This window comes from Petromyzon marinus, chromosome 4 (genome assembly GCF_048934315.1).
Source record: "Petromyzon marinus isolate PM22_M1 ecotype Great Lakes invasive population chromosome 4, UKy_Petmar_22M1.pri1.0, whole genome shotgun sequence".
In the NCBI taxonomy this organism is placed as follows: Eukaryota; Metazoa; Chordata; class Hyperoartia; order Petromyzontiformes; family Petromyzontidae; genus Petromyzon; species Petromyzon marinus.
This window is the reverse complement of record NC_133670.1, coordinates 25,574,277-25,598,856: the sequence shown is the minus strand read 5'-3', so window position 1 is coordinate 25,598,856 and position 24,580 is coordinate 25,574,277. Positions and strand designations below refer to the sequence as shown.

Here is a 24,580-nt window from a genome sequence, read left to right as displayed (position 1 = left end):
GCTCCATCTCTCCGCGGCGGGCGGCCGCTTTGAGGCATGGGCCCCCCTCCTTTGACCGCCCCTCCGTCGTTAGTCTCGACCCCTGGCCGTCGTCGTCCCGACCGCCGACGCGTGCCACCCAAGTCCCCGCTTTTCTTCGGAGTCAAACCGACGTCTCACGCCACGCACGGCCGTACCCACATTCGGTCGCGCGCTGCGTGCGGGCTGGGGGTCAGGGTTCATGGACGCTGGCTCTTGTGGGGGGCTCCTTTGCACTTTACCACTGGGAGCTCGATAGGATGAAGAGCCCCGACTGCTAGGGGAACGGGGGTAGCTACGGCAAGTCGACTGCAACGTGAGGGCCCTTGCGTGGGCCGAGTTGAAACCTGGGGCGCCCTGTGCTCGCGCCATTACTCATTAACAGCGGTGACCGCGCGATTCTTCGCGTCTCGCAGGTCCAACGGCAACTACGCAAAGTCCAAGGACGTCGTGCAGCGGCGGCTGTGTGGCTCTCGGCTCCAGCCACCGCCTCGTCCGCACTGATGCGGTTGCGGAGGGTGCGTGCGAGCGAGCGAGCGAGCGATCGCCGTTTACTTCTCTTTGAGAGGAGGCGAATTCTGGGACGCGATAGCTCTTTGCGAATTCACAAAAACAACGAGCCGCGCTGTGGACCGAGCGACAGTTGAACGTAGCCCCCCCGACAGTTACCGGCGGCGATTTCAATCTCCCAGTGATTAGGCGGCCCGGTGATTGTTTATGAGTTCCATGCAGCTCAACGGAGCTGGCGGATGAGAAAGAGGACACACACGAATGTTGCGGGACGCTTGGTTGGGAAGAGGTGTTGGCTTGCGACCACGAGCTAAGTGTTGTGATGCGAATGGTTGCTTCCAGAATAAGCTTATGAAACAAACGCAGCCAAATGAAGCTCCGTCGTGTTTTTCTTGGCTAATAAATATTGTTATTACACGGCAGTAAGTTGTTCTTTTTTATAGTAACTCGGCAGTTATGCGCAGCCCATGCCGTGTTTAACCATTTTTTGACTGAGGAATGTATTAATTTCCTAATGGTATAAACAATAGCTGTAATTAAGTTAATGCTAAAATAAATATTTGGGTTAAACATACTTTTGAGTTTGACCCTCTTCCTGCGGGTTAATCTAACGCTGGCTTTGCTAAATCGCTCACAACACCGGTCGGTATTCTCTCGTTGATTAAAACTCCCCTGACGGGATACGGTCCACCCCGCTTCCAGAAATCAACAAATAGAGGGCCGCCTTCATCAGCCGCATTGCTAATTCTCTTAACAGCAGCGCAGCGCCGCTCTTCAGCACTGCCCATGTGTACCCCCCCTCCCACGTCTCGAGCCAATACAAATTATTCCCGTGATTTTCCTCCTCAGCGTTCTTTTAATCGCTGTGCCTCCCTAGAAAAAAAAACTGCTGACAACTCAGGCCGACTCTTCTCCACGTTCACGCACGCGGAGGGCGAAGGGCCGGCCGGATGACTCGTGACTGTGCAGGAGGGCGGTAGGGGGTGAACTTGAGGAGCGCGGCTTTGCTTGCTGCTCGTCGCTGCCGTAGTGTGCGTGTCTGTTGTGTGTCTCTGTGTGTGTGTGTCTTGTCTGTGTCTTTGCGCGCGTGCGTGTGTGTGGGGAGCGGTAGTGTAGCGGTTAGCACGCTGCGCTCTGAAACCCGGCCACCCGACCTTTGATTCCTGCTCACGGCCAACACCAGTGGCGATAATCTGAACTAGGCCTCCCCTTGATCGACTCAGCCTCAAATGAGTACCTGGTGCTGGCCACCCACCCCCTGGTGCCGGCCTTCACAGGTGCTCGCGAACATCACTTGCCCCAATAGTCTGTCTTTATCTTAGTGCGTACAATGCCGCGTGTCCAGCGAGCGATTTTGCAGCTGCACGTGAGGTTAAGAGCCCCCCCCTCCCCCATCGTTTACTTTGTACCCTCGCCGGGTTCCGTGGCACTTTAACGGCTCTGATTGAGCCTGTGTTTGCGCTCACGCTGTGAACTAATGAGCTCGCAGCTCCACCTCGATTAAACACCCCCATGGAAACGAGGGGGTTGATAACCCCCCAGCCCGCCCCACACTACCGCCCCCCACTGCCGCCATGCGGGTTAACGTAACCTAGCCACAAATACAATAATTTCGGCTCTCAGAATGTCAGTGGAGAGGAGCTGTTTGTGCATGGGCTGGCTGCCGCAATCAACTATCCTCTTCCCCATTTTTTATACAAATAATAATGTCCTTGCTTTTTCAGGAGGCATCTGAATTGCGAGGTTTGGCCAGTTCCATGAGTGAGTGTTTCCCTTTATGTCAGAGGAAACCACCCAGGAAAATCCCACCAATGCAAGAGGGGCGGCGCTCAAAGCTCCACACAGAGACATTGAAGAGCACACGGCCTGTTGTGCCATTTCCATTACACCTAAAAGGTGGCCAGAATTATATTTTTTCATCTTAAAATGTCGTTTGGGTTTTTACTGCGGCTGCAGCGGGGACATTGCTGCATCCGCACGTGCGGGCTTTAAAGGGTACAGCATTCACCACCCTTTTGCCGAGGCGCGAGTGGTCCAAAAACAACAGAGCAGTGGCCCTTACCAGCGGTAGCAGCACGTGCAATTGGGAGATGAACGTTCGGTGAAACAGTTAAGAGGAGGTGTTTCCAAAACGGCTCAATGTCGAACCCTTCCCAGGTGCACTTACAGGAAGCGGCTTCACCAGGGTCAGCGACGTTCGCCAATGTAAATATTTATTTGCTTTGCCTAAACCCATTTTCATAACCGACAGCCTAAACTTTTGTCCTAATTACACAAGTCACGATTATCGTATTCCAGGAAGTTACCCGACAGCCCCATCCTGGAAAGCCAACTACTCTATAATCTGAATAAATAAACCTGGCTCGCAGTGCAGGCCTCGCAATCTTCTTGAGTTGTTGCTCGGAATGGAATTGGAAATGATGTGATGGAAATCCATCCTGTTGAGTGTGTTTACTCCGAGAGGATCTCACACGCGCCCGCATGCAAGCACGCGCGCACACACGGTGTAAATTCATCGCCGTGGTGCAGCTGACATTCTGAAGCGTCGGTGTCCATGTTCAAGATCTTTATGGGATCAGAGATGGCTGGTCTTCCCGATCAGAAAAATATGTCTTAGACTGTTGGGTAGTATGTGCATGTATGTTAAACTGCGTTCACAACCGTTCTACCGGAGGTGCGGGATAAAGACAACAAACTAAACACAAAAAGCAGTTCAAGATTTAATTTTAATTTAAAATTTTCTATTTGATATAATTTCAATTGAATGTATTATATTTAAAAGTGTATAGCTCCAGTGTATTCCTAATATCAGAAGGAAGAGCGTTCCAGAAGGGTAGAGAGTGAGCCAACATAAGTTACTGTAACAGCAAAGATCATTCAAATAAAATGCTTCTGACCAACTTACCCAACTCACCCAATCTCATGAGATGTTGTCTGTGAAGCAGGGTTGAGTCTGGTCAACACTTGGATGGACGACCACCAGCACTTGCCAGTTGTATTAGCTCTTGGGTTGTGAGTTAGCCAGGAGATGGCATTGCTGATTATTTTCTTTTTTTACGTGATGGTATTCTCTGCGTCTTCTGATTTCCTCATCGTATGCAGCACATCCGATTATCGCGGCTGGCTACGTACGATGTGAAAGAAATTCGACATACGTACAAACGTACAGGTCAAGCACTTATTTATGAAACTGGACAAACATCCCAATGCAGGATCTTCGTAAAAAATGGTCTTGAGACTCAGTGAGGTTTTTCTGGGTAAATAGCTGGCATTATTATCACTTGCTTACTGTTTCGAAGTTTGAACGGCGTGAGGTAGAACCGACAAATCGAACGTGGGCTTGATGCCCTCGTGACCATCACCGAAGCCTAATCACTGGAGAATATTGAGAGCTAAAAAAACATCGTCTACTGCCGGAAACAAAGTGTTCGGAGTGCTTGTACCAACGCTAGATTATGATCATTGTGCCAAAATTAAGAACTTAGGTGGCCCATGTTTGGGATTTCAAGTGCCCCGTGCAACCCTCCTGTGCCCCTCTGTCTTGGCTGGGCATAATGCACCGTGCTGCAACGATGCCCTTTGTACAATATCAGGGTTGGCCTAGTGTAATAATAATATACACTCGGCAATGTAATCCCGGTCTAATCTCTTGAATGTTGGGCGATGGTGTAAACCGATAGGCTTGATCGCGAGGTCTTTGGTTCACCTCATTGTGTACCCACCACAAAAGCAGGCAGCTTGCCCGCTTCCAGCTGGAGAAGACAATCACAGAGCTTGGCTGCGGAAGGCGAGAAGGTTGTGTTTATTATCGAGCTTTCCTTTTCAATATCTAAGGGGTTCAGGCTGTGAAATGTTGAAACGTACATTTATTCGGCTTGTGTAGCACTGATGTCATCGGAATGTTTTGGGAACAAAGAGAGAGGGAGCACAAATTGCGGCGCTGTTTTTGGTGTTTTCATTTGGGTAGAGTCATGTGTTTTTGATTTAAAACCTTTTTCCCATACATGACTCCATGTTCATTAAAAGTGTTTAGTTTCATTCGGCGAGGCTGGACTATATCCACACGTGCGGCGGGGCGGGCACACTGTGTGTTTATTGACTGCAGCCCGCATTCCACGGTTACCTAATGTGTCTTACAAATAACAATTTGCAAGCATTACGGGTGTTAGTGATTTACTGCCCTGAATTTATGGACTCTCGTGCTTACGTTGTAGCGGTGTTTTTAAAAAAATGTTTTGATACATTTTTCTTGGAAAGCACACGGGTTACGTCACTGCGTGTCCTTTTCGGAGACCAACCTTTGTCCGTTGCAGTCCTGGACTCTCTGAGCGCTGCGGCTGTGTGCACGGGGCGCCGTGTTTCGTGAGGCGGCCGTGCCCGTAGCCAAGAGGCCGCTTAGCTGAAGCGTCCCTCCACGCCGGGGGGGGCTCGCGGTGTCACACAGGGAGGGGGGTCGACGGCTGCTTGTTGCCTGCAGTGTTTATTGCTATTATTATTATTACGGCACAACACCGGTATTTTACCCAGGAAAACTTCACCAAGTCTCAACATTCTTTTGTTTGATCAATTTTACAAGTGAGTGTGTGGCTTCATGTGGGGGGGGGGGGGGGGGGGGACCAGAGTACCTAGAGAGAGAGAACAGAAGGGGAATGACGCAACACTGCCATCTCCTCGACATCTCACAGCTGGTGGAGGCCTGGTGCTCACCCATACAAATACTCACGAGGCTCGGCGCTGCTTGGCTTTCAAGATCCAACATGATCGGACACAGCTGCGATGAACTGTTTGTCCGTCACTGGTGCCCTGCTTGCCCACAGCCCCATGCCGACTCTTGTGCAGTGAGTTTTTCGGTGGCCCAAGAGCTCCGATTTTGTCCAATGATCTCACTTAAACTCAACGCTGCTGGGCACGTATTCACAACATCATATTGTTTGTTGTAAAACATATTCCACACTTAGAACTTATTTAATTATGTCATCGCCAATTTGCAGAAGCGGCTGTAATGAGCCGAAGGGTCAAGAGGGCCGCCGTGGCAGTGTCTGCAGCTTGCGTGGCGCCACCACCGCGCTTCCTCTGTGGACAATGGGACCGCAGCCACGAGGTTTCCACCGCAGCCGTGACTGAGAGGGCACCAAGTTGAGATCAATTATTTGGGAGAATTACAGAGGCCACCGTGTGACTCAGGCACGTTGCATATGAAAGCGTTTAGCGGAGCACCCACATTCTGCTGGTAATGAAACGGCTATGCGAGAGGCGGTTCCTGGATGTCTGGGGGGGGGGGGGGGTGGGGGTAGGTGGCTGCGGAAACCCTGCCGCCTGACGGCATAATCGCTTGTCCCCAGGCCAGCCGGAATGGGACACACGTGGGAGAGGAATTCGACGCTCTCTCGTTTTGGGAATCACAGCCGCGGCACACTCGGTCACTCACTCACTCACCCAAACTCCCCAGCCAGAGCCCTCTGTGCACCGTCGCCACGCAAGCGCTGGGCACCGGTGGTTTCTCATTTATTTATTAAGATGAAAAAACACCCGATAATAGCTCTATTTCTAAAATGCTCCATCTCGAGATTGATAGGCCCACAAAAGGAGGAGGGATTAGCTGCAAGGAGACTGGGATTGCCATCACAGGATTAAGCCTGGGGGGCATTCGTGACCGTGATGGTGGGATTGTGAGGTTTGAGGTTTGTGAGAAAGTGAGACGGGAGGGGGGGGGCGTTGGAGTGGGAATATCCAGGAGGGCGAAGTGGACTCAGAGGGAGGTTGGGGGGGCGGGGGCCGACGAGGCTGGCTGGGGATATTTGGTGCAGTCGCAGAGGGTGGGAGAATGCGAGCTGATGGGAGGTGCAGCTAGCTGAATGGATACACTGTGTTTTGACCGAACTGAGGTTGCCTGGCCATTGTGGATGGCTTTTATCACCGGTAGTGCTGTGTGTGTGTACAATGACGATGTCTTGGCGTGGGAAAGAGGCCCCCTCCTGGATACGATCACACTCCAACATTGCTGTGGTCTGGCCGTCTGCATGTGGCGTCCCCGGGAAGGGTGACTGATTACGTGCCAGAATTCAGGGGCCCTGTGGCTGTAGCGGAATCACCGCTGAAAGGAAACGCTAAAATGAAAGGAGCTGGATCATATTAAATGCTATAACGTGTGTATGTGTATATTTATACATTATAAGGTAAACGTAATGACACTCGAGTGCCGATCATACGGGGTGAACACCACGCGGCTTCCTCAGTTTGACCTGATTTGCACGGTGATATTTGGGTAAACTAATGACGTCTTTGAAAGGTGTTTTTTTTTTCTTTTACAAATTCTTTTAAACTATGATAATAATAAAATCTTCTTGGTAGTCCGTCGTGAGCGACAAAGACAATGTTTATTTCACGTTGCTGGGTAGATCAGCGGTGGTGCGTGGAGTGGCTTTGTGAGTCCGGCCCTTTGCGAGGTCGGCACGGCCACAATCCCGGCAGTGAGGATGGCGTCGTGAGCCGGCGATGCTGCTGCTGCTCTTCTTATTATTGTTTATTTAATGCCACACGTTTCAGAAAATGTAATATTGGACACTTTATCAGTTGAAATTTTCTTGTGTGTTGGATCATATAAATGCCACTGTTTGCAACGAATGTAACGTGTAACTCGGAAACTCAATGGTCATATTTGATTTGAGCAATGGTGAGTTACCATATTTGGGATGTCTGAGTCAATGAATACAAACTCTTATGATCATTATTGGACCATGAGGTGTCCGGGAGATGGCAATACACAGCATTAAATCCTCCAATTTCTCTCACGAATCGGATTGCCCAAGTATCCAAATACATGAATCTCCTCGATGATTCTTGAGAAACAGTGAGGCTGGTTATATAAATAGTTTATCTAAAATATGTATAATATAGTTTCCAAGAAGATGAACAGAGTTTTAACATTAAGATGAAACATTCGTACAAATTTTCCTTGTTATATATTAGACACATATTAGACACATTTATATCTCTCGTCACACATTAGTGGCCCTGTTTGCCAATACTCCCAGAACATTTTTTAAGAGTCAAGTTTAACGTTAAACATTAACCCTTTGTACGCGTACTGCACTTTCTTTCTGGTGATATCAGACACGGTAAACTCTGTGTCTGTGCACAAGCAAACACAAACATCCACAAATATACACGCAAACATGCCCCTTATCTTCCTGATTGTAAAACTTTGTTGAGCAGTGGTTAGCAAATCGGAACAAAACAAATCCAAGGTTAAAAGAGCATGTGAAATAGCGGACATGCCATAGTTTTGTGGGACATTGATTATTCTCCTTTGCTGCCCTCCGGGGTCCAAAACTCCCCATTGCTGTTCAAGACCAGGCTCAAGACCTCGCTGCTCTGCTCTGCCAGTCACGGTCCATTATTTACAATCAACAAACACACATTACGCAGTCTCCTTTTCACTGTGATGAACGAGTCCCACTATCACATCTGTAAATGACAGCATGCGATTTCTGTCGGCATGAGCCAAGTTAATGGGCTGCATGGTGTGGATGTGGGGACTCTGCATGTGTGCTTCCCAGCGGGGAGACTCTGTAGCGGCGAGCCTTGGTGACCGGACCGTGGTCACGAGTCCTCACGAGAACGCAATGGGCCCCGCAGTTGTCTATCACTCCATCGCCGTCGCTGCTCTCAGTTGGTCTCATTTTCCCACATTGTTTGTGATCTAAGACAATAGGACCACAATGCATTTCTTCAGGAAATGCTGATGGATTTTTTGTGCACACTGCACAGGTGCTGTGTGCGTGCGTTTTACACTTTTGTACGGTCGTTTACATTTTAAGTCCCACTTTTATACACGTCTTCACGTGTGGTTGACTTTAGTCGCTTTACGCATTCCGAATTGTATTGAATTTACGTATTTACATAATAAATGTAGGAAATAAGGAATGTCTCAGGCGGTTGTTTTTGTTGTTGTCTTGTATAAGATGCATTTGCAGTTGTTGATACGAGCGCTGTGTAAACGGGCTTGGGCACAACGCAAGCAGCGCTGTTAGCCGGTGGTGAGGGTTGAGCGACCGAGCGGCAGCCGAGGAACGAGACGCGACCGAGAGCACGTCCGCTGGGGAGACGGAGCGATGCAATCAGCTCGCGTGCAGGGACTCGGCCGATTATTAATTTGCACAGCCACGGAGAGAGATGGCGATGGATTTGTGGAGGTCAAAATCCAGCAGTGATATAACCATGGCAGCTGCTGCTGCAGCTGCTATGTGCACCGTGTATGCGTGTGCTTGCGTTTTCATTTGGCCTCCATTTCTCATTGCGTTTTTCCGCGTTCCCGGTGCGTGTATCGCGTGATGTATCAGTGCACCTGTGCCTGCGACAAAGCCGAGCCTGGGTCATGTTGGGCCAGCACTATTGAAAAGCCGCTCCGCAAACGGCTGCTTGAGTTCACATTGCACTCAGCACCGTGCTTCCCCTAGGTCGACTGAGCCTCATCGAACACGCTAGCAATGACGCACACGCGCTGGAATCGGATGCACTGCCTACTACCGCACCTTTCAGTCGTGTTGTTGGTGTTATTATTTGGAGAAGGATACCCCTCCCTTCGTCTCACCTACCTACGATCGACTCTATCTTTGAAATATCTCGATTTGCAATTCTAACATTGTTCCCCTTTCCCTGCTCAGAAATAAAATCTTCAAACTGCCCCGATGCCCTGCCCCCACCCGCCTCAACTGAAGCTGAGCACATTTACCCATGTTTGTGCAGCATCCCCAGATGCGGTCGCTTTTAGATCCTTTACCGACACGAGGGGTAATTAATTATACCGCACAGAAAGAAAAAGTGTTCTCTCTGCAGCGAACTGGAGGCAGAGTGAGGAGGCAAAACGCTCGCTCGGTGACTTAACTTTGCGGGAAGTAGATCTCTTTAAGAAGACAAACTTCACTCGAGGATGCATAGAAGGCAAAGCCCTTGGGCCATTTGTGTTTTGTATTCGTCTTGTGCAAGGCTTGAACATGGCCCCTTGATGAAGAGGTTAATGAGCAGGATACCCAAGTGCTGAGCCGGGGAGGTCCGATCTGGAAAAAAAAAACTGCCCCAAGCCAATAGTGATTACACACAGATGAGTGATGACGATGTTGTTTTAATGTTTTAAATATGCACTACTCCATGCATGAAAACCCCTTCTGTGCAGCCAACAACGGTATCAACTCACAAGCTACCCCCTGGCTTGTTCCGGGGTCTGTTCGTTGTTCCGCCGGCTCGTTTTCCAAGCGAGCCGCAGTCACCCGGCGATGCGCAGCTTCCAACTGCCGCAATTTGAGATGTCAAATCCAAGAACACGCGAGAGGGCGCACAGGGAAAGTTACCCAAACTTAAACTGCGAGTGGAGAGCCAGCGGCAACCGATGCCAAAAATGTCAGCGCACTTTACGAGTAATCCAAGGTTTCGTGTTCCCTAAGGGCCAGATGTTAAGCTTACAAATGTGCTCCAGCATGTTACTTGCTACATTGCCAAACATGGCTGGGCACAAATTCAGCTTTAGCGGAAAAAAAGGTCTCATAATCCTACTAGCTTTAAATCCGGGTTGGCGTATAAATAGCATTTGACGCGTGTTATTGTGCGAGTGTGTTTTGACTAATTAAACATTTAATATGTATTTTGAAAGTGTCTCATTATAGATGATAGTGGCTTCCACGAGCAGCCTGGAATTCGTGTCCAATTTCAGAGGTGACGATGAACTTAGAAACGAACTTTGTAGACGTGGTTTGGGATCCAATTGGGATCCCTGATCCCATCGTGTGCAGCTCTTTCACAAACAATTTGCATTTATTGAGCCTCAATTTATATACAAACGTGGCCAATCAGAAAGGGAAGAGGTCAACAGGAAGGGATGCGATCACAAGTCATTGCATCATCACTGGAATGCACAAGCAACTGATAACTATACAAATTAAATAAAAAAACATGAATGAAACACAACCTTTAAACCATTACGTGTCGAGCTATAGATAGGGAGGGTCTCCCATCACTTCAAGGGCTCACAACACGCTCCTGATGGCACTTGAGAGCTGTTTTCATAATGAAGTCTTGCCATGTCACGTTCACACGTCTCATGTGCCGATGTTCATTGATTGGGTGTGGTGGTGGTGGTGGTCGTTATGCATTCCTGTAATCCGGCAACCTGCAAGGATGGTTGGAAGGTTACGCGGTAACGAGAGGCATGATGATGTGTGCGCTGGAGTCATCATAAGACGCCCCAGCCTTCTCTGTGCAGAGTTTCATTGTTAACCCCCTCAATATGTGCGGGTTTCTCCACCAATAATATTTTATTACAACTTGCAAAAAAAAACCACACAAAACAGTTAATTGCAAACACCCAAGCAGAAACCTTCGGTCCTGAGACTCGGTGAGCATTTTTCTGGATAACCATTTTATTTGTACTCACGCAGCCAAGGAATAAAGTTGTCACGTGACTCGCATGTTGGCACGCGCTCCGCGTCGCCACCCGCGCGTGAGTATTAATGCGCCGTTTTCTTTTGTTTGCACTCAGATTAGCGTACGTGGAATGACCGTGCCGGCGGCTGCGAAGTGCAAAGACATGGATTTTGTCAAGTCGGTGGTCAAGAAAGGGTTGCTGCCCAGGAGCCAGGTAAAGCAGTGGCCGCCAGGTGACCCAGGCGGTGTGAGTGGCGCCAGGTGTAGAGCAAGCACACACAATTCCCTCCGTGCTTAAACCGCGCTTGGAAGTCGTATTTTGTTGTTGCTTTTCAGGTTTTATATTTTCACTGTGGGTTGGGGGTGGGACAAGTCACCCGATGCCCTTCTACCCCATCCCCCCCCCCCCCTCAGTGATTTGAAGAATTGTCGGTTCATGAACTTTTCAGTGAACGCAGCGTAACACGAGCGGCTGCACGGGTCACGTGAACCCATTCCATAAAACATCACAACCAATAACATTCCATAAACATTCATTCTAACACACACGATTTTCTTAATGTTTCGCGAGCTTTATCATCATTATCATCACCGTCAGCCGTGATCTGTCCGCTGCTGGATGAAGGTCTTGTCACATAATCTCCATCCCTCAGTGGCAGATTTGTGCCAGAAAGGGGTCACTTTCTTGACGAAAGTGCACAGAGAAACATTTTCTGGAGGTGCGCAGCTGCAAGCCAGCACCGTGGATGTGAGGGTTGGTGAATCGCACAAATATTATGCAACTTCCTTTCCATGGGTGTCAAAGTTCCATACCGTGGCTTGATACGAGAGGACAATACAGCAAAGTGCAGACTAAACTCCATCTGTTCCATCTGTGTGGGATAGAGTGTAGCCCCCTCCACCCACGTGGGTTTTCTCCGGGTGCTCCGATCTCCTCTCGCATATGAACACTCATTAATTGGCCCATGGCACCTTAATATATAGAGGACCACGAGGCTTTGAGAATTGTTGGTGCCGGCTCACTGCTTGGCTGTCTTTGCTGCCTGCTTGTTTGTGGTTCCTTGCGCATCTTCTCTCTCTTCCAGAGCGAGCGAATACTGTGTGGCGCGCTCCAAGTTGAAATTATATTTAAAACAAAAATCGAGAATTGCGCTGAGAAACAGTCACATATGGATCAAAGAACATCGTCTGATCCATACGGTTAAGAAGAGTCAATAGGGTTAGGGCAGGACACATCTTCACTTCACAACATCATCGTTCCACCCCTTACCATTCATAGCCAGCGTCGGGTCAGCATTGGCATGCGGTCGGAAAGCGTAGGGCCATCGTTGGCCGGCAATAGCACAAGCTAACGGGCTGTGCAACTTTGGAGTGGTGTGGACAACAAAACGGCGACAACGTCAGAAGTGAGAGAGCAGGTACCGTGGCGTTGGCGGGGGCTCCCCGGCTGCGGCACCTGGCACCACATTTGAGCTCCATGTGAGATCTTCACGCGGATTAACGCGCTAACACGTACGGCGGAATTTGTTTTTTGGTGACGCGTGTGACGATTGTCGGCGCTGACGGGATTCCACTCCACCCCTCCCCCCTACCAATCCTCCTGCTCACCAAAACAACGAACGAAACAAAGTGAAAAGCTCGCCAGAAAGAGGCGAGTGCAGCTCGATCACGGGAACCCACCACGTGCGGTCCCTGCATGGGCGGCGTGAGCGGAGAGGTGCGGGAATGGGCGAGCAAATGAACTCCCCTGCATTCTGAACTGGAATGAAATGGCTGGAGATGCTCTGCAATGATGCATACATAGATAAAACACGCACGCACGCACGCAAATATTGGAATATGAATAAATGGGCAGGAGGCTGGAAAATGTACACACAATTGTAACACTAATACAATTAACGCAAAAAAAACAATGAGTGCTAAATTAAATTGTCAGCAACAGACAATCATTCTGGAATAATTATAATAATAACACAACAGTAATATGAGCAATTTGACAGTGAAAATAAAAATAATTATTATGATATTTAAAAAAAAAACCTGGCTGTGTTGTCTGCAGGCAAGTGCGGACCAATCGCGGTAGAGCTGCTGATCGTGTTGCCATGGCGCACGTGGTCATGCGGGAGGGAGGGGAGCGTCCTGATTGGGGGACCGCGTGCGCGTGCAACATCGGGGGTCACAAAGGCAACGCGTGTGCACACACAAAGACAAAGGGCCCCCGCGTAGCCTCAACAGGCTACTGAGACAGGTGCTGTTAGCGAGCAACCTACGAAGGATGGCACGGCACACGATGGGGGGTGGTGTTGCTAGCACCACGCCCGGCCGCCTTTGTCTCCCCAGTGCTTATGTTCACACACCACACCATGTACTCGTTTGCCGCTGAGGCAACCTAGGGGACGCTAAGGACCGGTAGATATATTTGCCACCGATGTTGGCCGTGAGCGTGAATCAAACTCAGGTCGACCGTGTTCATAGTTGACCGCTGCACTACTGCTTCACACCCATACATACATATACACGTGCACGCGCGCGTATACACACACACGTACACACTCGCACGTACACACTCGCGCGTACACACACGCACGTACACACTCGCACGTACACACTCGCACGCACGCACGCTCGCGATGCCCTTGAATTCTGAACCGCCACCACAGCGCAAACATTAGGCTCCATCGCAGCCGCTAATTGCTTTTTCATCGCACGAGGGCCCCCAAAAAAATATTTTTGTGCCATCATTTTAATATCGCTTTCCCGAAAACCCAACTTGGTGGTATTTGCAATTTACAAAATGACGTTTTAAAAAAAAATAATTTCCTCTTTCCCTTGCTGATTTTTTTAATGCCTTCAAGCAATTGGCCGCTATCATATCTCTGTGCTTTAATATGCCCCAGCTTTGTGTTTCTGACACGCAATCGTGGTGTGCATTCTCTATCAGCTCTTCGTGTCCAACGCCTCGATTGCATTGCTGGGTAAGCATGGAGAGCACGGGGATTTTCAGCAAACCCGGCAAAAACGATCACCTCGATTTAGAAGATTCGGCGCTGTTACTCATAATCAGGAATGAATGATTGTGCGCACAATTGACAGTTTTCTCATAGAGAATTACCCCCATCTATCAAGACACACTGCCTGCAGGGTTTGATGCTAAGCATGTTTGCTTTTAGAGTAATCCACAATTCTGTTTGTTTATGATTTATGTAAACCGTAGGTGTTATATACACTGTCAAACTGTGCATGCAGTTAAGATGAGAATGTAATTTAGTCCAACAGGCAGGTGCTTGGTGCTCCGGATTTTGATGAAAATTCGATGGCCCCATGAGGTTTGAGTGAAATATAAAAAAAAAATGTTTTAGAAGAACATGGTGCAGGTCAATTTGGAAATATTCCAAATAATTAATTTCACGTCATTAAATAGCAATGGCACATCTGTGAAGGTAGAGATCGTGAGAGTCGGGGACTGCTTGGGCATACCTTCATCCAGCAGTGGATGGATCATGTCTGATGATGATCGAGCAGCTTGTAATGCAATGCGGTGCTGTTCATGCGCGGAGAAACCAGAGCCTTGCGATGGGGAGTAACCAACCGGTGGGAGGCTGCGAGGGAAGGGGGCACGTAAGTGAGACGAAACATGTTGTACACATTCAGCACGTTCAACCCTCCCTCTGCTGCTCCAGCGATAACAGAGCTGCAGCCCAGCGCTGTGCGGTGGGGGGGGGGGTAGTGAAGTAGTGGAGGACATCACGGGGGGCGGCTCGTTTGACGCGCCGCTGCTCTTGGCGAGAAGGCGAGTTGGAACCGCGCCGTGAAGGACGCTCCGAGCGGCCGCTCAAGGTTGGCAGACGTGGGGGCGGGTGCCGGCGTAGGCCAAGTGTGTGGCGGTAGGGCGCCGGGGTTGGGCAAGAGCGAGGAGGGGTAGGGGCTGCGTGGGGGAGGAGGGTCATGGGTGTGGATTTGGACAGACGGAGCTGGGGGCATCACGCTTGTCAGTCACCCGCTCGGCCAAGTGTGGCATTGGGATTTGGGAACGGACCCGGATTGTAGCAGAAGAGAAATCGCACACCGTCTGTGCGGCGCATTAGCGAATTTGCAACAGTTTTGTCGGATACGCAATATGTGCCGCACCTGTGCTCCTTGAAGCACGCTGGGCCACTCTGCTTAAAAAGAGGAGTCTTACAAACGTCATGCTTTTGGTGTTTTAACTTTTTTTTCACCAATTGAATCGCGGCCGTGCTATCGGCATCGAGCTACAGAACAATGCACGTTCCCTTCTTGGATCTGTGCGATGGCACAGGGGATTGGCCCAGAATTGACGCACTTATCTTTGTCATTACATCCTGCGCCGTGTTAGTTGCCACAATCTCCAGCCTGCACAACAGAGGGTAACTTCTTTTCACTTGCCATGGTGTGCGATATTGAATACAGCTCTGTGTATCATAAAACATTCCACAAGTATTGCACAGGCTCAAATTTGTTTGCCTTATTTTGAAGCCCAATCTTTATGCATTTAGAATTTTAAAAATACCTCTCTGCCAAGGGTTACAACACTGGAAAACAATTTGCTGAGCGACGGCTTGCCTACTCTTAAAATTCCATCCTCAAAACATACTGGCCCTGTCCCATGCTTCATTTTCTTAAATTGAAGTCAGAACAGATTTATTTTTTCACCGAATTCAGCAGAAAACAAATACATGGCACAGTAATTGCGCGCGTGTTCCTAAATAAACAGCCATCACCACCACCGCCATCGCGGGTCGCTCAGGCGCTCAGCTGCGGGGCGCCGTGCACGCGGGCGGAGGGCGCTACAAGCGCCCACGCGTCGCTCATGGCCTCGGCTCGGCAGCTGATGTTGTCGAGTGGCCGTTTTTTTCTGGCTGTAGTTAACGTAATGAATGCAGTAGCCCAGGGGCAGTGCTGGGGCAGAAACGTGAATAAATGAACATGGCAGCACCAGTACGGTAATACCCATGTCTCAGCTGGGGACTCCGACGGTGGTACCAGAGCCGTGCCTTGACGTTTCCCCTCCTTGCTCTTTCAGTTTCATTCTCTGTGCCCTTATTGTGGTGTCTTTACCTCAATCTCGTGCTCATTTAATCCCACGTCTATCTTTGTCTAAGTCTTGATACAATCAGGCCAACAAAAGCCATGACTTACCAGGTGACCGAAGGGGAAATTCACTCCTTGTCAACTTCATATGAAATACATTCCTACTGCACTACTCGTGGTATTTTTAAAGTTATTTATTTACATATGAATGCCTCGAGGAGTCTCTGAATTCTTATTTCAAGATGATCAGTTTTTTTTATGTTTAGCTCTGAATAATAATTACGTCGTTCATTAACACAGAGCCTCACTGAATCTAAAGACTCTTCCAGGAGGGTCCTGCATTTGCATGTTTGGACAATTCCATGCGTGAGTATTTAGCATGTGGAAGGATATCAGAGAACCCAGAGCAACCCCATCATGCTTATCAGGAAGTAACGCTCAAAGCTCTGCACAGATGGATTAAAGCGCTTGTTGCTATACTGCCATCTCCTGGCTACCTGGCAGGACGAACCTACAACTCCTAAAGTAATAACCACGCTCAAGTTTGCTTAGCTTCCAAAATCTGACGTGATCGGGCACACTTGGGGCGATTTGGTCACAGCCAATTCCACTTTTGTTTGGAACACTTTTTGTTTTCTGTGCAAGGAAGCTGGAGCGCCTGAAGAAAACCCCACTCGCAGCTGGGTACAACACTCGAGGTCACGTTCATGGTCACGGCTCGGCTCTGGCCTGGCCTCGAATGTGGCCCAGCTCAGGCTTGAGCCGCTTGGTCGCCACGGTGGCGATGAGATGTTAACTACGTCGCCTGGTATGTAGGAGGTCGTTAGTTCGATCCTGACCCTGACGCCTGCTGTATATTTGGAGTTTGCATGTTCTCCTCTTGGTCACGTGGATTTTTCTCCGGATCCTCTGGTTTTTTTCTCTCCACATTTAGAAGCATGCGTTGAGAGTATTTGGCTGCTATAAATTTCCACGTGAGAAGCGACTTCGTTGAGCAATCATTTGTGGCCAGGTCGCTTCTGAAAAAGAGCTATATAGCTCAGTGGGCCTTACCTGCTAAAATAGATTTTGTTTTTAGTTAGTTTAATTGCTTTCAATGGTGCATGAGCGGCACAATCATGGCTTGGTTCAGGCTTGGCTCATGGGAATCTTGAGTGCGGCTGTGACCATGCTCGGAGCCTACTTACATTAAGCACGGCTCACTTGAGTCAGAGCCAAGCCAAAGACGAGCCATGATTTTAAAAAAAGTACAAGCCGAAAACTCTACGCAGATATCCCGGGACAGAGTAGCAAGCGGATGTACGGTAACTCTACGTATCACTCGGGGCCTCCGTTGAGCGATGCTGGCCCCCGCTGGCTCTCGGCCGCGTCTTGGCTGGGCGGCACCGCAGGGAACGAGGGGTGCCATGGGGGCATGTGCTCTGAGACACAATGTGGCCATCACTGCAGCCGGCTGGAATTTCGAGTTGCGTTTGAGATTAAAATAGAACGTGCCATTCCATTGCAGCAGCACAATGGCAGGTGGCAGCTGTATTTTATCGGCCTACTGTTGAAATAAATATTGGGTCGTTTACGAAACAAAAAAAACCCCATTATAAATATAACTCGAAATGCAATTTTAAAACAGTTATGGTGGAAAACCCAGGAATGTTTAGAATGAGAGGAATCCTGGCGCTTCTTATTTGTATATCGACGCAGCATGTGCAGCTTGCCAAATTGGAAAGCAGTTTTTGGTCTCACTCTTTGATCTTACTCGTGGGCCTCACTCATGGGACCTCACTCGTGGGACCTCACTCGTGGGCCTCATTCTTGGGCCTCACTCGTGGGACCTCACTCTTGGGCCTCACTCTTGGGCCTCACTCGTGGGACCTCACTCTTGGGACCTCACTCGTGGGCCTCACTCGTGGGACCTCACTCTTGGGCCTCACTCTTGGGCCTCACTCGTGGGACCTCACTCTTGGGCCTCACTCTTGGGCCTCACTCGTGGGCCTCACTCGTGGACCTCGTTCGTGGGCCTCACTCTTGGGCCTCACTCGTAGGCCTCACTCGTGAGACCTCACTCGTGGGCCTCACTCGTGGGACCTCACTCTTGAGCTTCACTCTTGGGCCTCACTCTTGAGCCTCACTCGTGGGCCTCACTCTTGGGCCTCACTCGTGGGCCTCACTCGTGAGACCTCAGTCGTGGGCCTCACTCGTGGGTTTCACTCTTGGACCTCACTCGTGGGCCTCATTCTTGGGCCTCACTCGTGGGACCTCACTCTTGGGCCTCACTCTTGGGCCTTACTCGTGGGACCTCACTCTTGGGCCTCACTCGTGGGCCTCACTCGTGGGACCTCACTCTTGGGCCTCACTCGTGGGACCTCACTCTTGGGCCTCACTCTTGGGCCTCACTCGTGGGTTTCACTCGTGGACCTCGTTCGTGGGCCTCACTCTTGGGCCTCACTCGTAGGCCTCACTCTTGAGCCTCACTCGTGGGCCTCACTCGTGGACCTCACTTGTGGGCCTCACTCTTGGGCCTCACTCGTGGGCCTCACTCGTGAGACCTCAGTCGTGGGCCTCACTCGTGGGTTTCACTCTTGGACCTCACTCGTGGGCCTCATTCTTGGGCCTCACTCGTGGGACCTCACTCTTGGGCTTCACTCTTGGGCCTCACTCGTGGGACCTCACTATTGGGACCTCACTCGTGGGCCTCACTCGTGGGTTTCACTCTTGGACCTCACTCGTGGGTTTCACTCTTGGACCTCACTCGTGGGCCTCATTCTTGGGCCTCACTCGTGGGACCTCACTCTTGGGCCTCACTCGTGGGACCTCACTCTTGGGCCTCACTCGTGGGACCTCACTATTGGGCCTCACTCTTGGGCCTCACTCGTGGGCCTCACTCTTGGGCCTCACTCTTGGGCCTCACTCGTGGGCCTCACTCGTGGACCTCACTCGTGGGCCTCACTCTTGGGCCTCACTCGTGGGCCTCACTCGTGGGACCTCACTCGTGCGTCTTACTCGTGGGCAGTGGCGTTAGCAGGCAGAGAGGCCTTCGCATCCAGACAATGCGATAAAAAAACAGCTGATGAATGACGGTGATGATGATGATTATAATGAGTAACTGCTTTGTAACGACATTATAACTCACATTATGAATAAACTACGAAAAAAGAAGAACGCAGCCAATTTGATTAAAAAGGTTAGCACTGTGCAAAGGTAAAACAAACGTTCATAGTGTGCCAGACAAAGAGCGGGGTCAGCGACAGCTTGGCAAATAAATAAATAATGCCGCGCTGCCAAGTTGAAGAGAGGCATGGGGAGGGGTGGAAGACGAAGGGAGGGGAAAGAAGATTGTGTGGAGAGGACGAAGAGGCGTGGGGGGGGGGGTAGAACCCCACTCTGTGGGCCCGGCCATACTCCGTGGCCTCTCTCCACGTGTTTCATTTTAAACGCATTAAAGGGCACTTATTGGAGCCTGCTTGTACTGTACTTTATAGATGTAATGAAAAGGGCTTTTCGTTTTGGGCTCTGTTGGTGATAAGTGCACAGCTGTAAAATAATAATTATAATAATAACGTGCATCCTTCTGTCCATCCACTAATGGATGACGGAGGAGGTGCATTTTTACAAATCCGCTCCTCCCAAATGCATTGAGCAGTGCGGGTGAGCGAATTTCCAGGTAATTATCCAACTGCTGTTTTCGTGAAACGCTTCGCGATGTTTATTGCTTTAAAACTTATGTGGAACCGGGCTTCTCTGATGGCTCCTATAAATACCTTCGGTTAGAGATCTTGTTAGGAGATAAGTGTTCGTTGGACCATTGTTTGTGCAGAGGGTTCGTGTATCACCGTCCGTCGTGTGCTTATCCTCATCGCCATCATCGCCGTCGTTGTCATCGTCGCCGTGGTCGTCGCGGAGTCATCGGGTGGCACTGAGGAGCAGCCACGCTGCTTTGTCTCGCTCGCCAGCGCGTTCCGGTTCACCCTGCAGCAGCAGCAACATCACGGGACAGACAGAGAGCCACGCACTGTCGCGCGTCAATTACTCCTCTCAATCGTGCTGTTGTTCTCCATTACGTCTCTTTTTCCTTTCGCCACCGTCTGTGTTAATAATGTATGCGTGTCAAACATTTTCTTTCACGGGGAGCGGCGGCCCAGTGGTTAGGACACTGCGCTACGAAACCGACTTCCCGCTCATTGTCAATAACTACAGGCCCTAGACCGACTCAGCCTAAAATGAGTATCTGGTGAAGTGTGAAAATATCAGAACTTGGGGATACAAAGGCGGCCGGGCGTGGTGCTGGCCACCCACCCCCTTGTGCTCCGTGTCGGTTTTCATAGGCGCTCGCTAACAGCACTTGTCCCAACAGTCTGTTAGGGCTATACAGAGGATGTGTGTCTTTGTTTCATATATTGAGTTTTATGATTTGTGTTATAATGTTATAGAAGTGACAGGTAGCAGGCGGCCTTTGCTCGTTGTTCATTGGCCTTTACATCACACTCCACTGCATTTGAATTAATTGGTTCACTCATGATGGAAATTAATTTTTTGCAAATAGCTTGAGAATGAAAGCAACATGAAACGGGTTGCTTTTGGATTTTTCTAGTCATTAGCATGAACTGAAATTTATTTGTTCCAAATATAGTTTGAACCGCTGCACCGTCAATAATGACTTACATTTATACCTGGCCTTGACCGCCGGTATGATTCATAATTAATTTCTGTTAGGTTAGATTGTCGTGTCGTCATCATGTTAATTCTGAACGTTCCCCTCCACCACCCGACGAAGCTAATCAGATCGAGGTGTCGCGTCGTGGGCAGGCGTGCCGATGGATTCGGGGTTTTCAGCAAAGCGGAGGAACTTTGAAAGGGAAATAAACACACATTTTAAATACGACGAGATGACTCCAAGAACCCCGTTTCGTCGATAACAACAGCTCAGCTCTGACTGTGATTCGTCTCCATCATTTAACAAGTGGGCAAGGAGGTTTGTGTAATCGCTAAAATACAAATGACATTAAGCTCTTGGCTCGAGAGCTCTCCAGACTCTCCAGGCGAATGTGCCGTAGTAATGTGGTTTAAATAAAAATCACCACAATGTCACCACACGATATAATGCATGTGGTGACATTTCCTTTGATGGGTACTTACACAGCACTAAAAAAGCACTTCCTTATATGTTTGTTGTTAAATACCATTATAATATATAATGAATGTATCAATATCGCGTATGGTAGTCATGTAGCCAACTTAAACAGAACTATACACAGTATGCACGTACACATTAACATCGTAACACATTTGTGTGTTACGTGAATGCATTTTTACAAATTCGTTTTCCACTGTTGCCGAGCTGTCCTTTCCACCCCGCCGCCCCGCCCATCTGTACCCCTGAGTCGTCTCTGCCAGCCACAGCTGGCACTGCCAAGATCTGCTTTTGTATTGGTGTGTGGTGAGGAGCGTGGGGGGGAAGAGCAGAATGTATCTGTGGCCGGTCCATGTAATCGACAGACAAACAAACCCACTTAGTCATGGCAGGGCCAAGCAGGGCTCAACAAACGGTGTGGACGCGTGGAGTAGGGGGAAGGGTGTGGGGATGAGCGGGGGCATCCCCCCGAGCTTCAGGACAATGGTGCCTCATTTCGTTGATGAGTCGATTGTCATGGCCGGCTGTTCGCGAGTGCGCAGTGCCGCTCTCGGATAAAAGGCGGCGACGGCTGTTGTCGGGCGCCTGCCGACATCTGTGCTCCTCCGACCCGAGATGCAAAGCAGAGAACAAGGGGGGGGGGGGGGGTGGGGGGGTTGTTGGAGGAAGGGAGCGATAAGCTGCGAAGGGGAAGCCGTGCGGGAGAATAGGGATGGGTGTCAGCGAGGAGGGGTCTCGCTCTCGTGGGTATCATCGATGGAGGAGGGATCTGGCCCCGGCTTTGCACATCCTTTCTCCCCTTTGTGCGTGGCCTATCCCCGCAGTGGCCGTTTCTCTACGCTGGATGGAGGTTTAATTACCGTGATGGCCCGTCCTGTGGGCATACACAGACACCGCGAGCAAATTCAGGCGGACACCGACCGCGAGCTCGGCTTCTGATGCCCGCAGAGCGGCAGTTTTATTTGAATCTCGGCGTGTTTTCACACCGAACAATAAAAACAAACGCACCGGGCCTATCAGCTGCAACTGTTACCCCCCCCCCCGATACGTCAGACAGCGGCGTTTTAATTTGTTCGCATAAAACGCATTAGACACACAAGTGGGGCGGGCGCGGGCTCGTGATTTAGGGCTTTAATAACCTTCCGATAAACAGTAATTTATGTCTCCTGCTGTATGTTTTGTTCTTATAAATGCAAAGTACAGTCATTAAATGCCCCTCTGCCACAAAGTTCGTATTTGCATACTGGCTGTGTTATATATTTGCACTCAGTCATCATTTGTAGAATATCTGAACAATCATTTCGGTTTGATTCAACAGCAGAACATGTGGCTGCTGATGTGACTCCGAAAGCGAAAAACGAGGTTCACAGTTTTGCCTGTTTCAACAGATACTGCTGGAAAACATGGCTCACGGAGCTCCATATGCTGCGGAACTAAAGCGTGATTGTATGTTTACGTGGCATGGCAGAATGCCGCACGTCCATCTGGGAAAATGAGTGGTGCTTCACAGACCCTTCGGTTAGTTACGCCAAACCCAACATCTAAGCCCCACCACACCTTAAATTTAGCTTAATTGGTATAAGTGCATATTCATCGCACGTCCCTGACCGCCTGGACTCTTGAGAGTGCGCGATAACAAAACGTCCAGCCTCGCTCACTTACGTCGTTGTAATGTAAACATGGCATTAAAGAGAAATGATCAGTTCAACAATAATACACTTCAACCTCAACGCAGTGGTTCCTACGTGAACGAAGGCGACGCGCTAACGGAGGCGTTTAACACGTCACCCATTGTCAGAAGATCCTTTCATCTGCAAGGAAGCTATCTTGACCTCGGAGCAAAGCGCTCGGCACGCAGATGGGACGGCCTTCTCCCCGCTCGTGTATTTACGCATTTCAATTGTGCGTTTGCCTATTTGTTGTGAGTGGAGTCGCCACTGTTATGCTGATAACTGGCCATTAGCGGTTCTCGGTTGTTAACCAATTATTTTTTGAGCGTTTGCTTGAGTCGGCCAGGTCAGTGACCTCTGGCCTTTAAACCCAGAATGAACATGTAACAACATGGCCATTAAACCGCACTCTTGTCCTTGATTTTTGTTTGCTCGCACGGACCTGAACCACGCGCAGACGGGGAGATTCGAGTTTCAGATAAACAATCGCTGGCGCTGTAAACAGCCGCATCTCGGGGCGAAGGAAAGCCAATTAAAGAGAGCGAGAGAGGGAGAGAGAGACAGCTCGGCTCTTTATGGCTTTGAAACAAACTGATAAAGCATTAGCGGTGAGCCTAATCCGTTAAATTGTTGAATAGATTACTGCCGAAGTGAGGCAAATGGCATGTATGCTAGGCCCCGATTTCTAATAAAGCTGTTTAGAAGCGCTTATTGTTTGAAGAAAGAGGTTGATTGTATTATATGCATTCCTCGCTTAATTCGCAACGGAACAGCTCCATGACGGGACAATGGGAGGGATCTTTAGCACATGCCTGCTGTCTGGCTGTGTTATTTTTTTTTTTCAATGGACACAGATGGAGAAGAGGCAGATGATGGAGAGGGCGGGAGCGCGGCCTTGAGATGCCAGGCTGAGTACTCGCTACGCACAAGCACTCCTGCTTGTGGGTGTCAGAGACACACAGAGAATGTCCTTCACTCTCAAACCCACAATGTCCTCCCCGCCTCCATTGAGTCCTGAGTCATCTCTGTAATATCCACTCGTGTGATACTCAGTGATCTTTTGAACTGCATGATGCGTTTACTCGTTCCAAAGCAATGTGTTTTAATAATGAGTTTCATCATCGTCATCAAATAACGACATAGACTATATTTTGAAGATAAAAATGGTACATTAAACACGATCAGTGGGGGATTGGAGGCGCTGTGGTTTAGTTAACCTGGCGATTTTACTTAGACTCAAGGCCTACGTCTGACATTGAATGGCGAGTGATGTATGAACCGGCCCTGTGCCTTTCGTTCACCAACCCTCACTAACTAACCAACGTGTTGATCCAAAAAATATGTGTCAAGATGTTTCGATGTTCAAACACAAAAATAGATAACTATTACAAGGTATCAAGTTGACATTAACCACACGTGCTTGTAGTAAAACGTGCAATCAAATATGCGTTGGTAATGCACGCATTGTCCGTGAAACTGACAGAGCTGAGTTTGATTCCCGGCCACGGCTAGCATCAGTGGCGAGTGACATCTGAATCGGTCGGGGCTCCCCTACCACCACCATTTCACTCAACCTGTACTGACCATTGTGGCGAAGTAATTACCCCCCCCCCCCGTAACTGACCCGCGGTGTGTGGAGGCCTTCATCCAGCAGTCGACTAACAAAGGGCCGTGCATTAATATTTAAAAAACGAATGCACTACGATTGGCCTTTTGAGGTGACGGTGGGAGGGAGCTGATGACACCAGCATCATCGCTCCGACAAACCGACGGACACTGGTGAGCTGTC

At 49.5% G+C, this 24,580-nt stretch overlaps 1 protein-coding gene across 2 annotated transcripts in view; it reads left to right on the top strand.

The window, feature by feature from the left end:
* Positions 1-24,580, top strand: part of NCKAP5 (NCK associated protein 5) — a 268,026-nt gene that overhangs the window by 7,662 nt on the left and 235,784 nt on the right. For both annotated transcript variants that reach the window (XM_032944573.2, XM_032944576.2), the window contains one exon: positions 11,063-11,161. In XM_032944573.2, coding sequence (XP_032800464.2) covers positions 11,078-11,161 — 84 coding nt within the window. In that variant the 5' untranslated portion in view covers positions 11,063-11,077. The remainder of the gene's footprint in view (positions 1-11,062; positions 11,162-24,580) is intronic.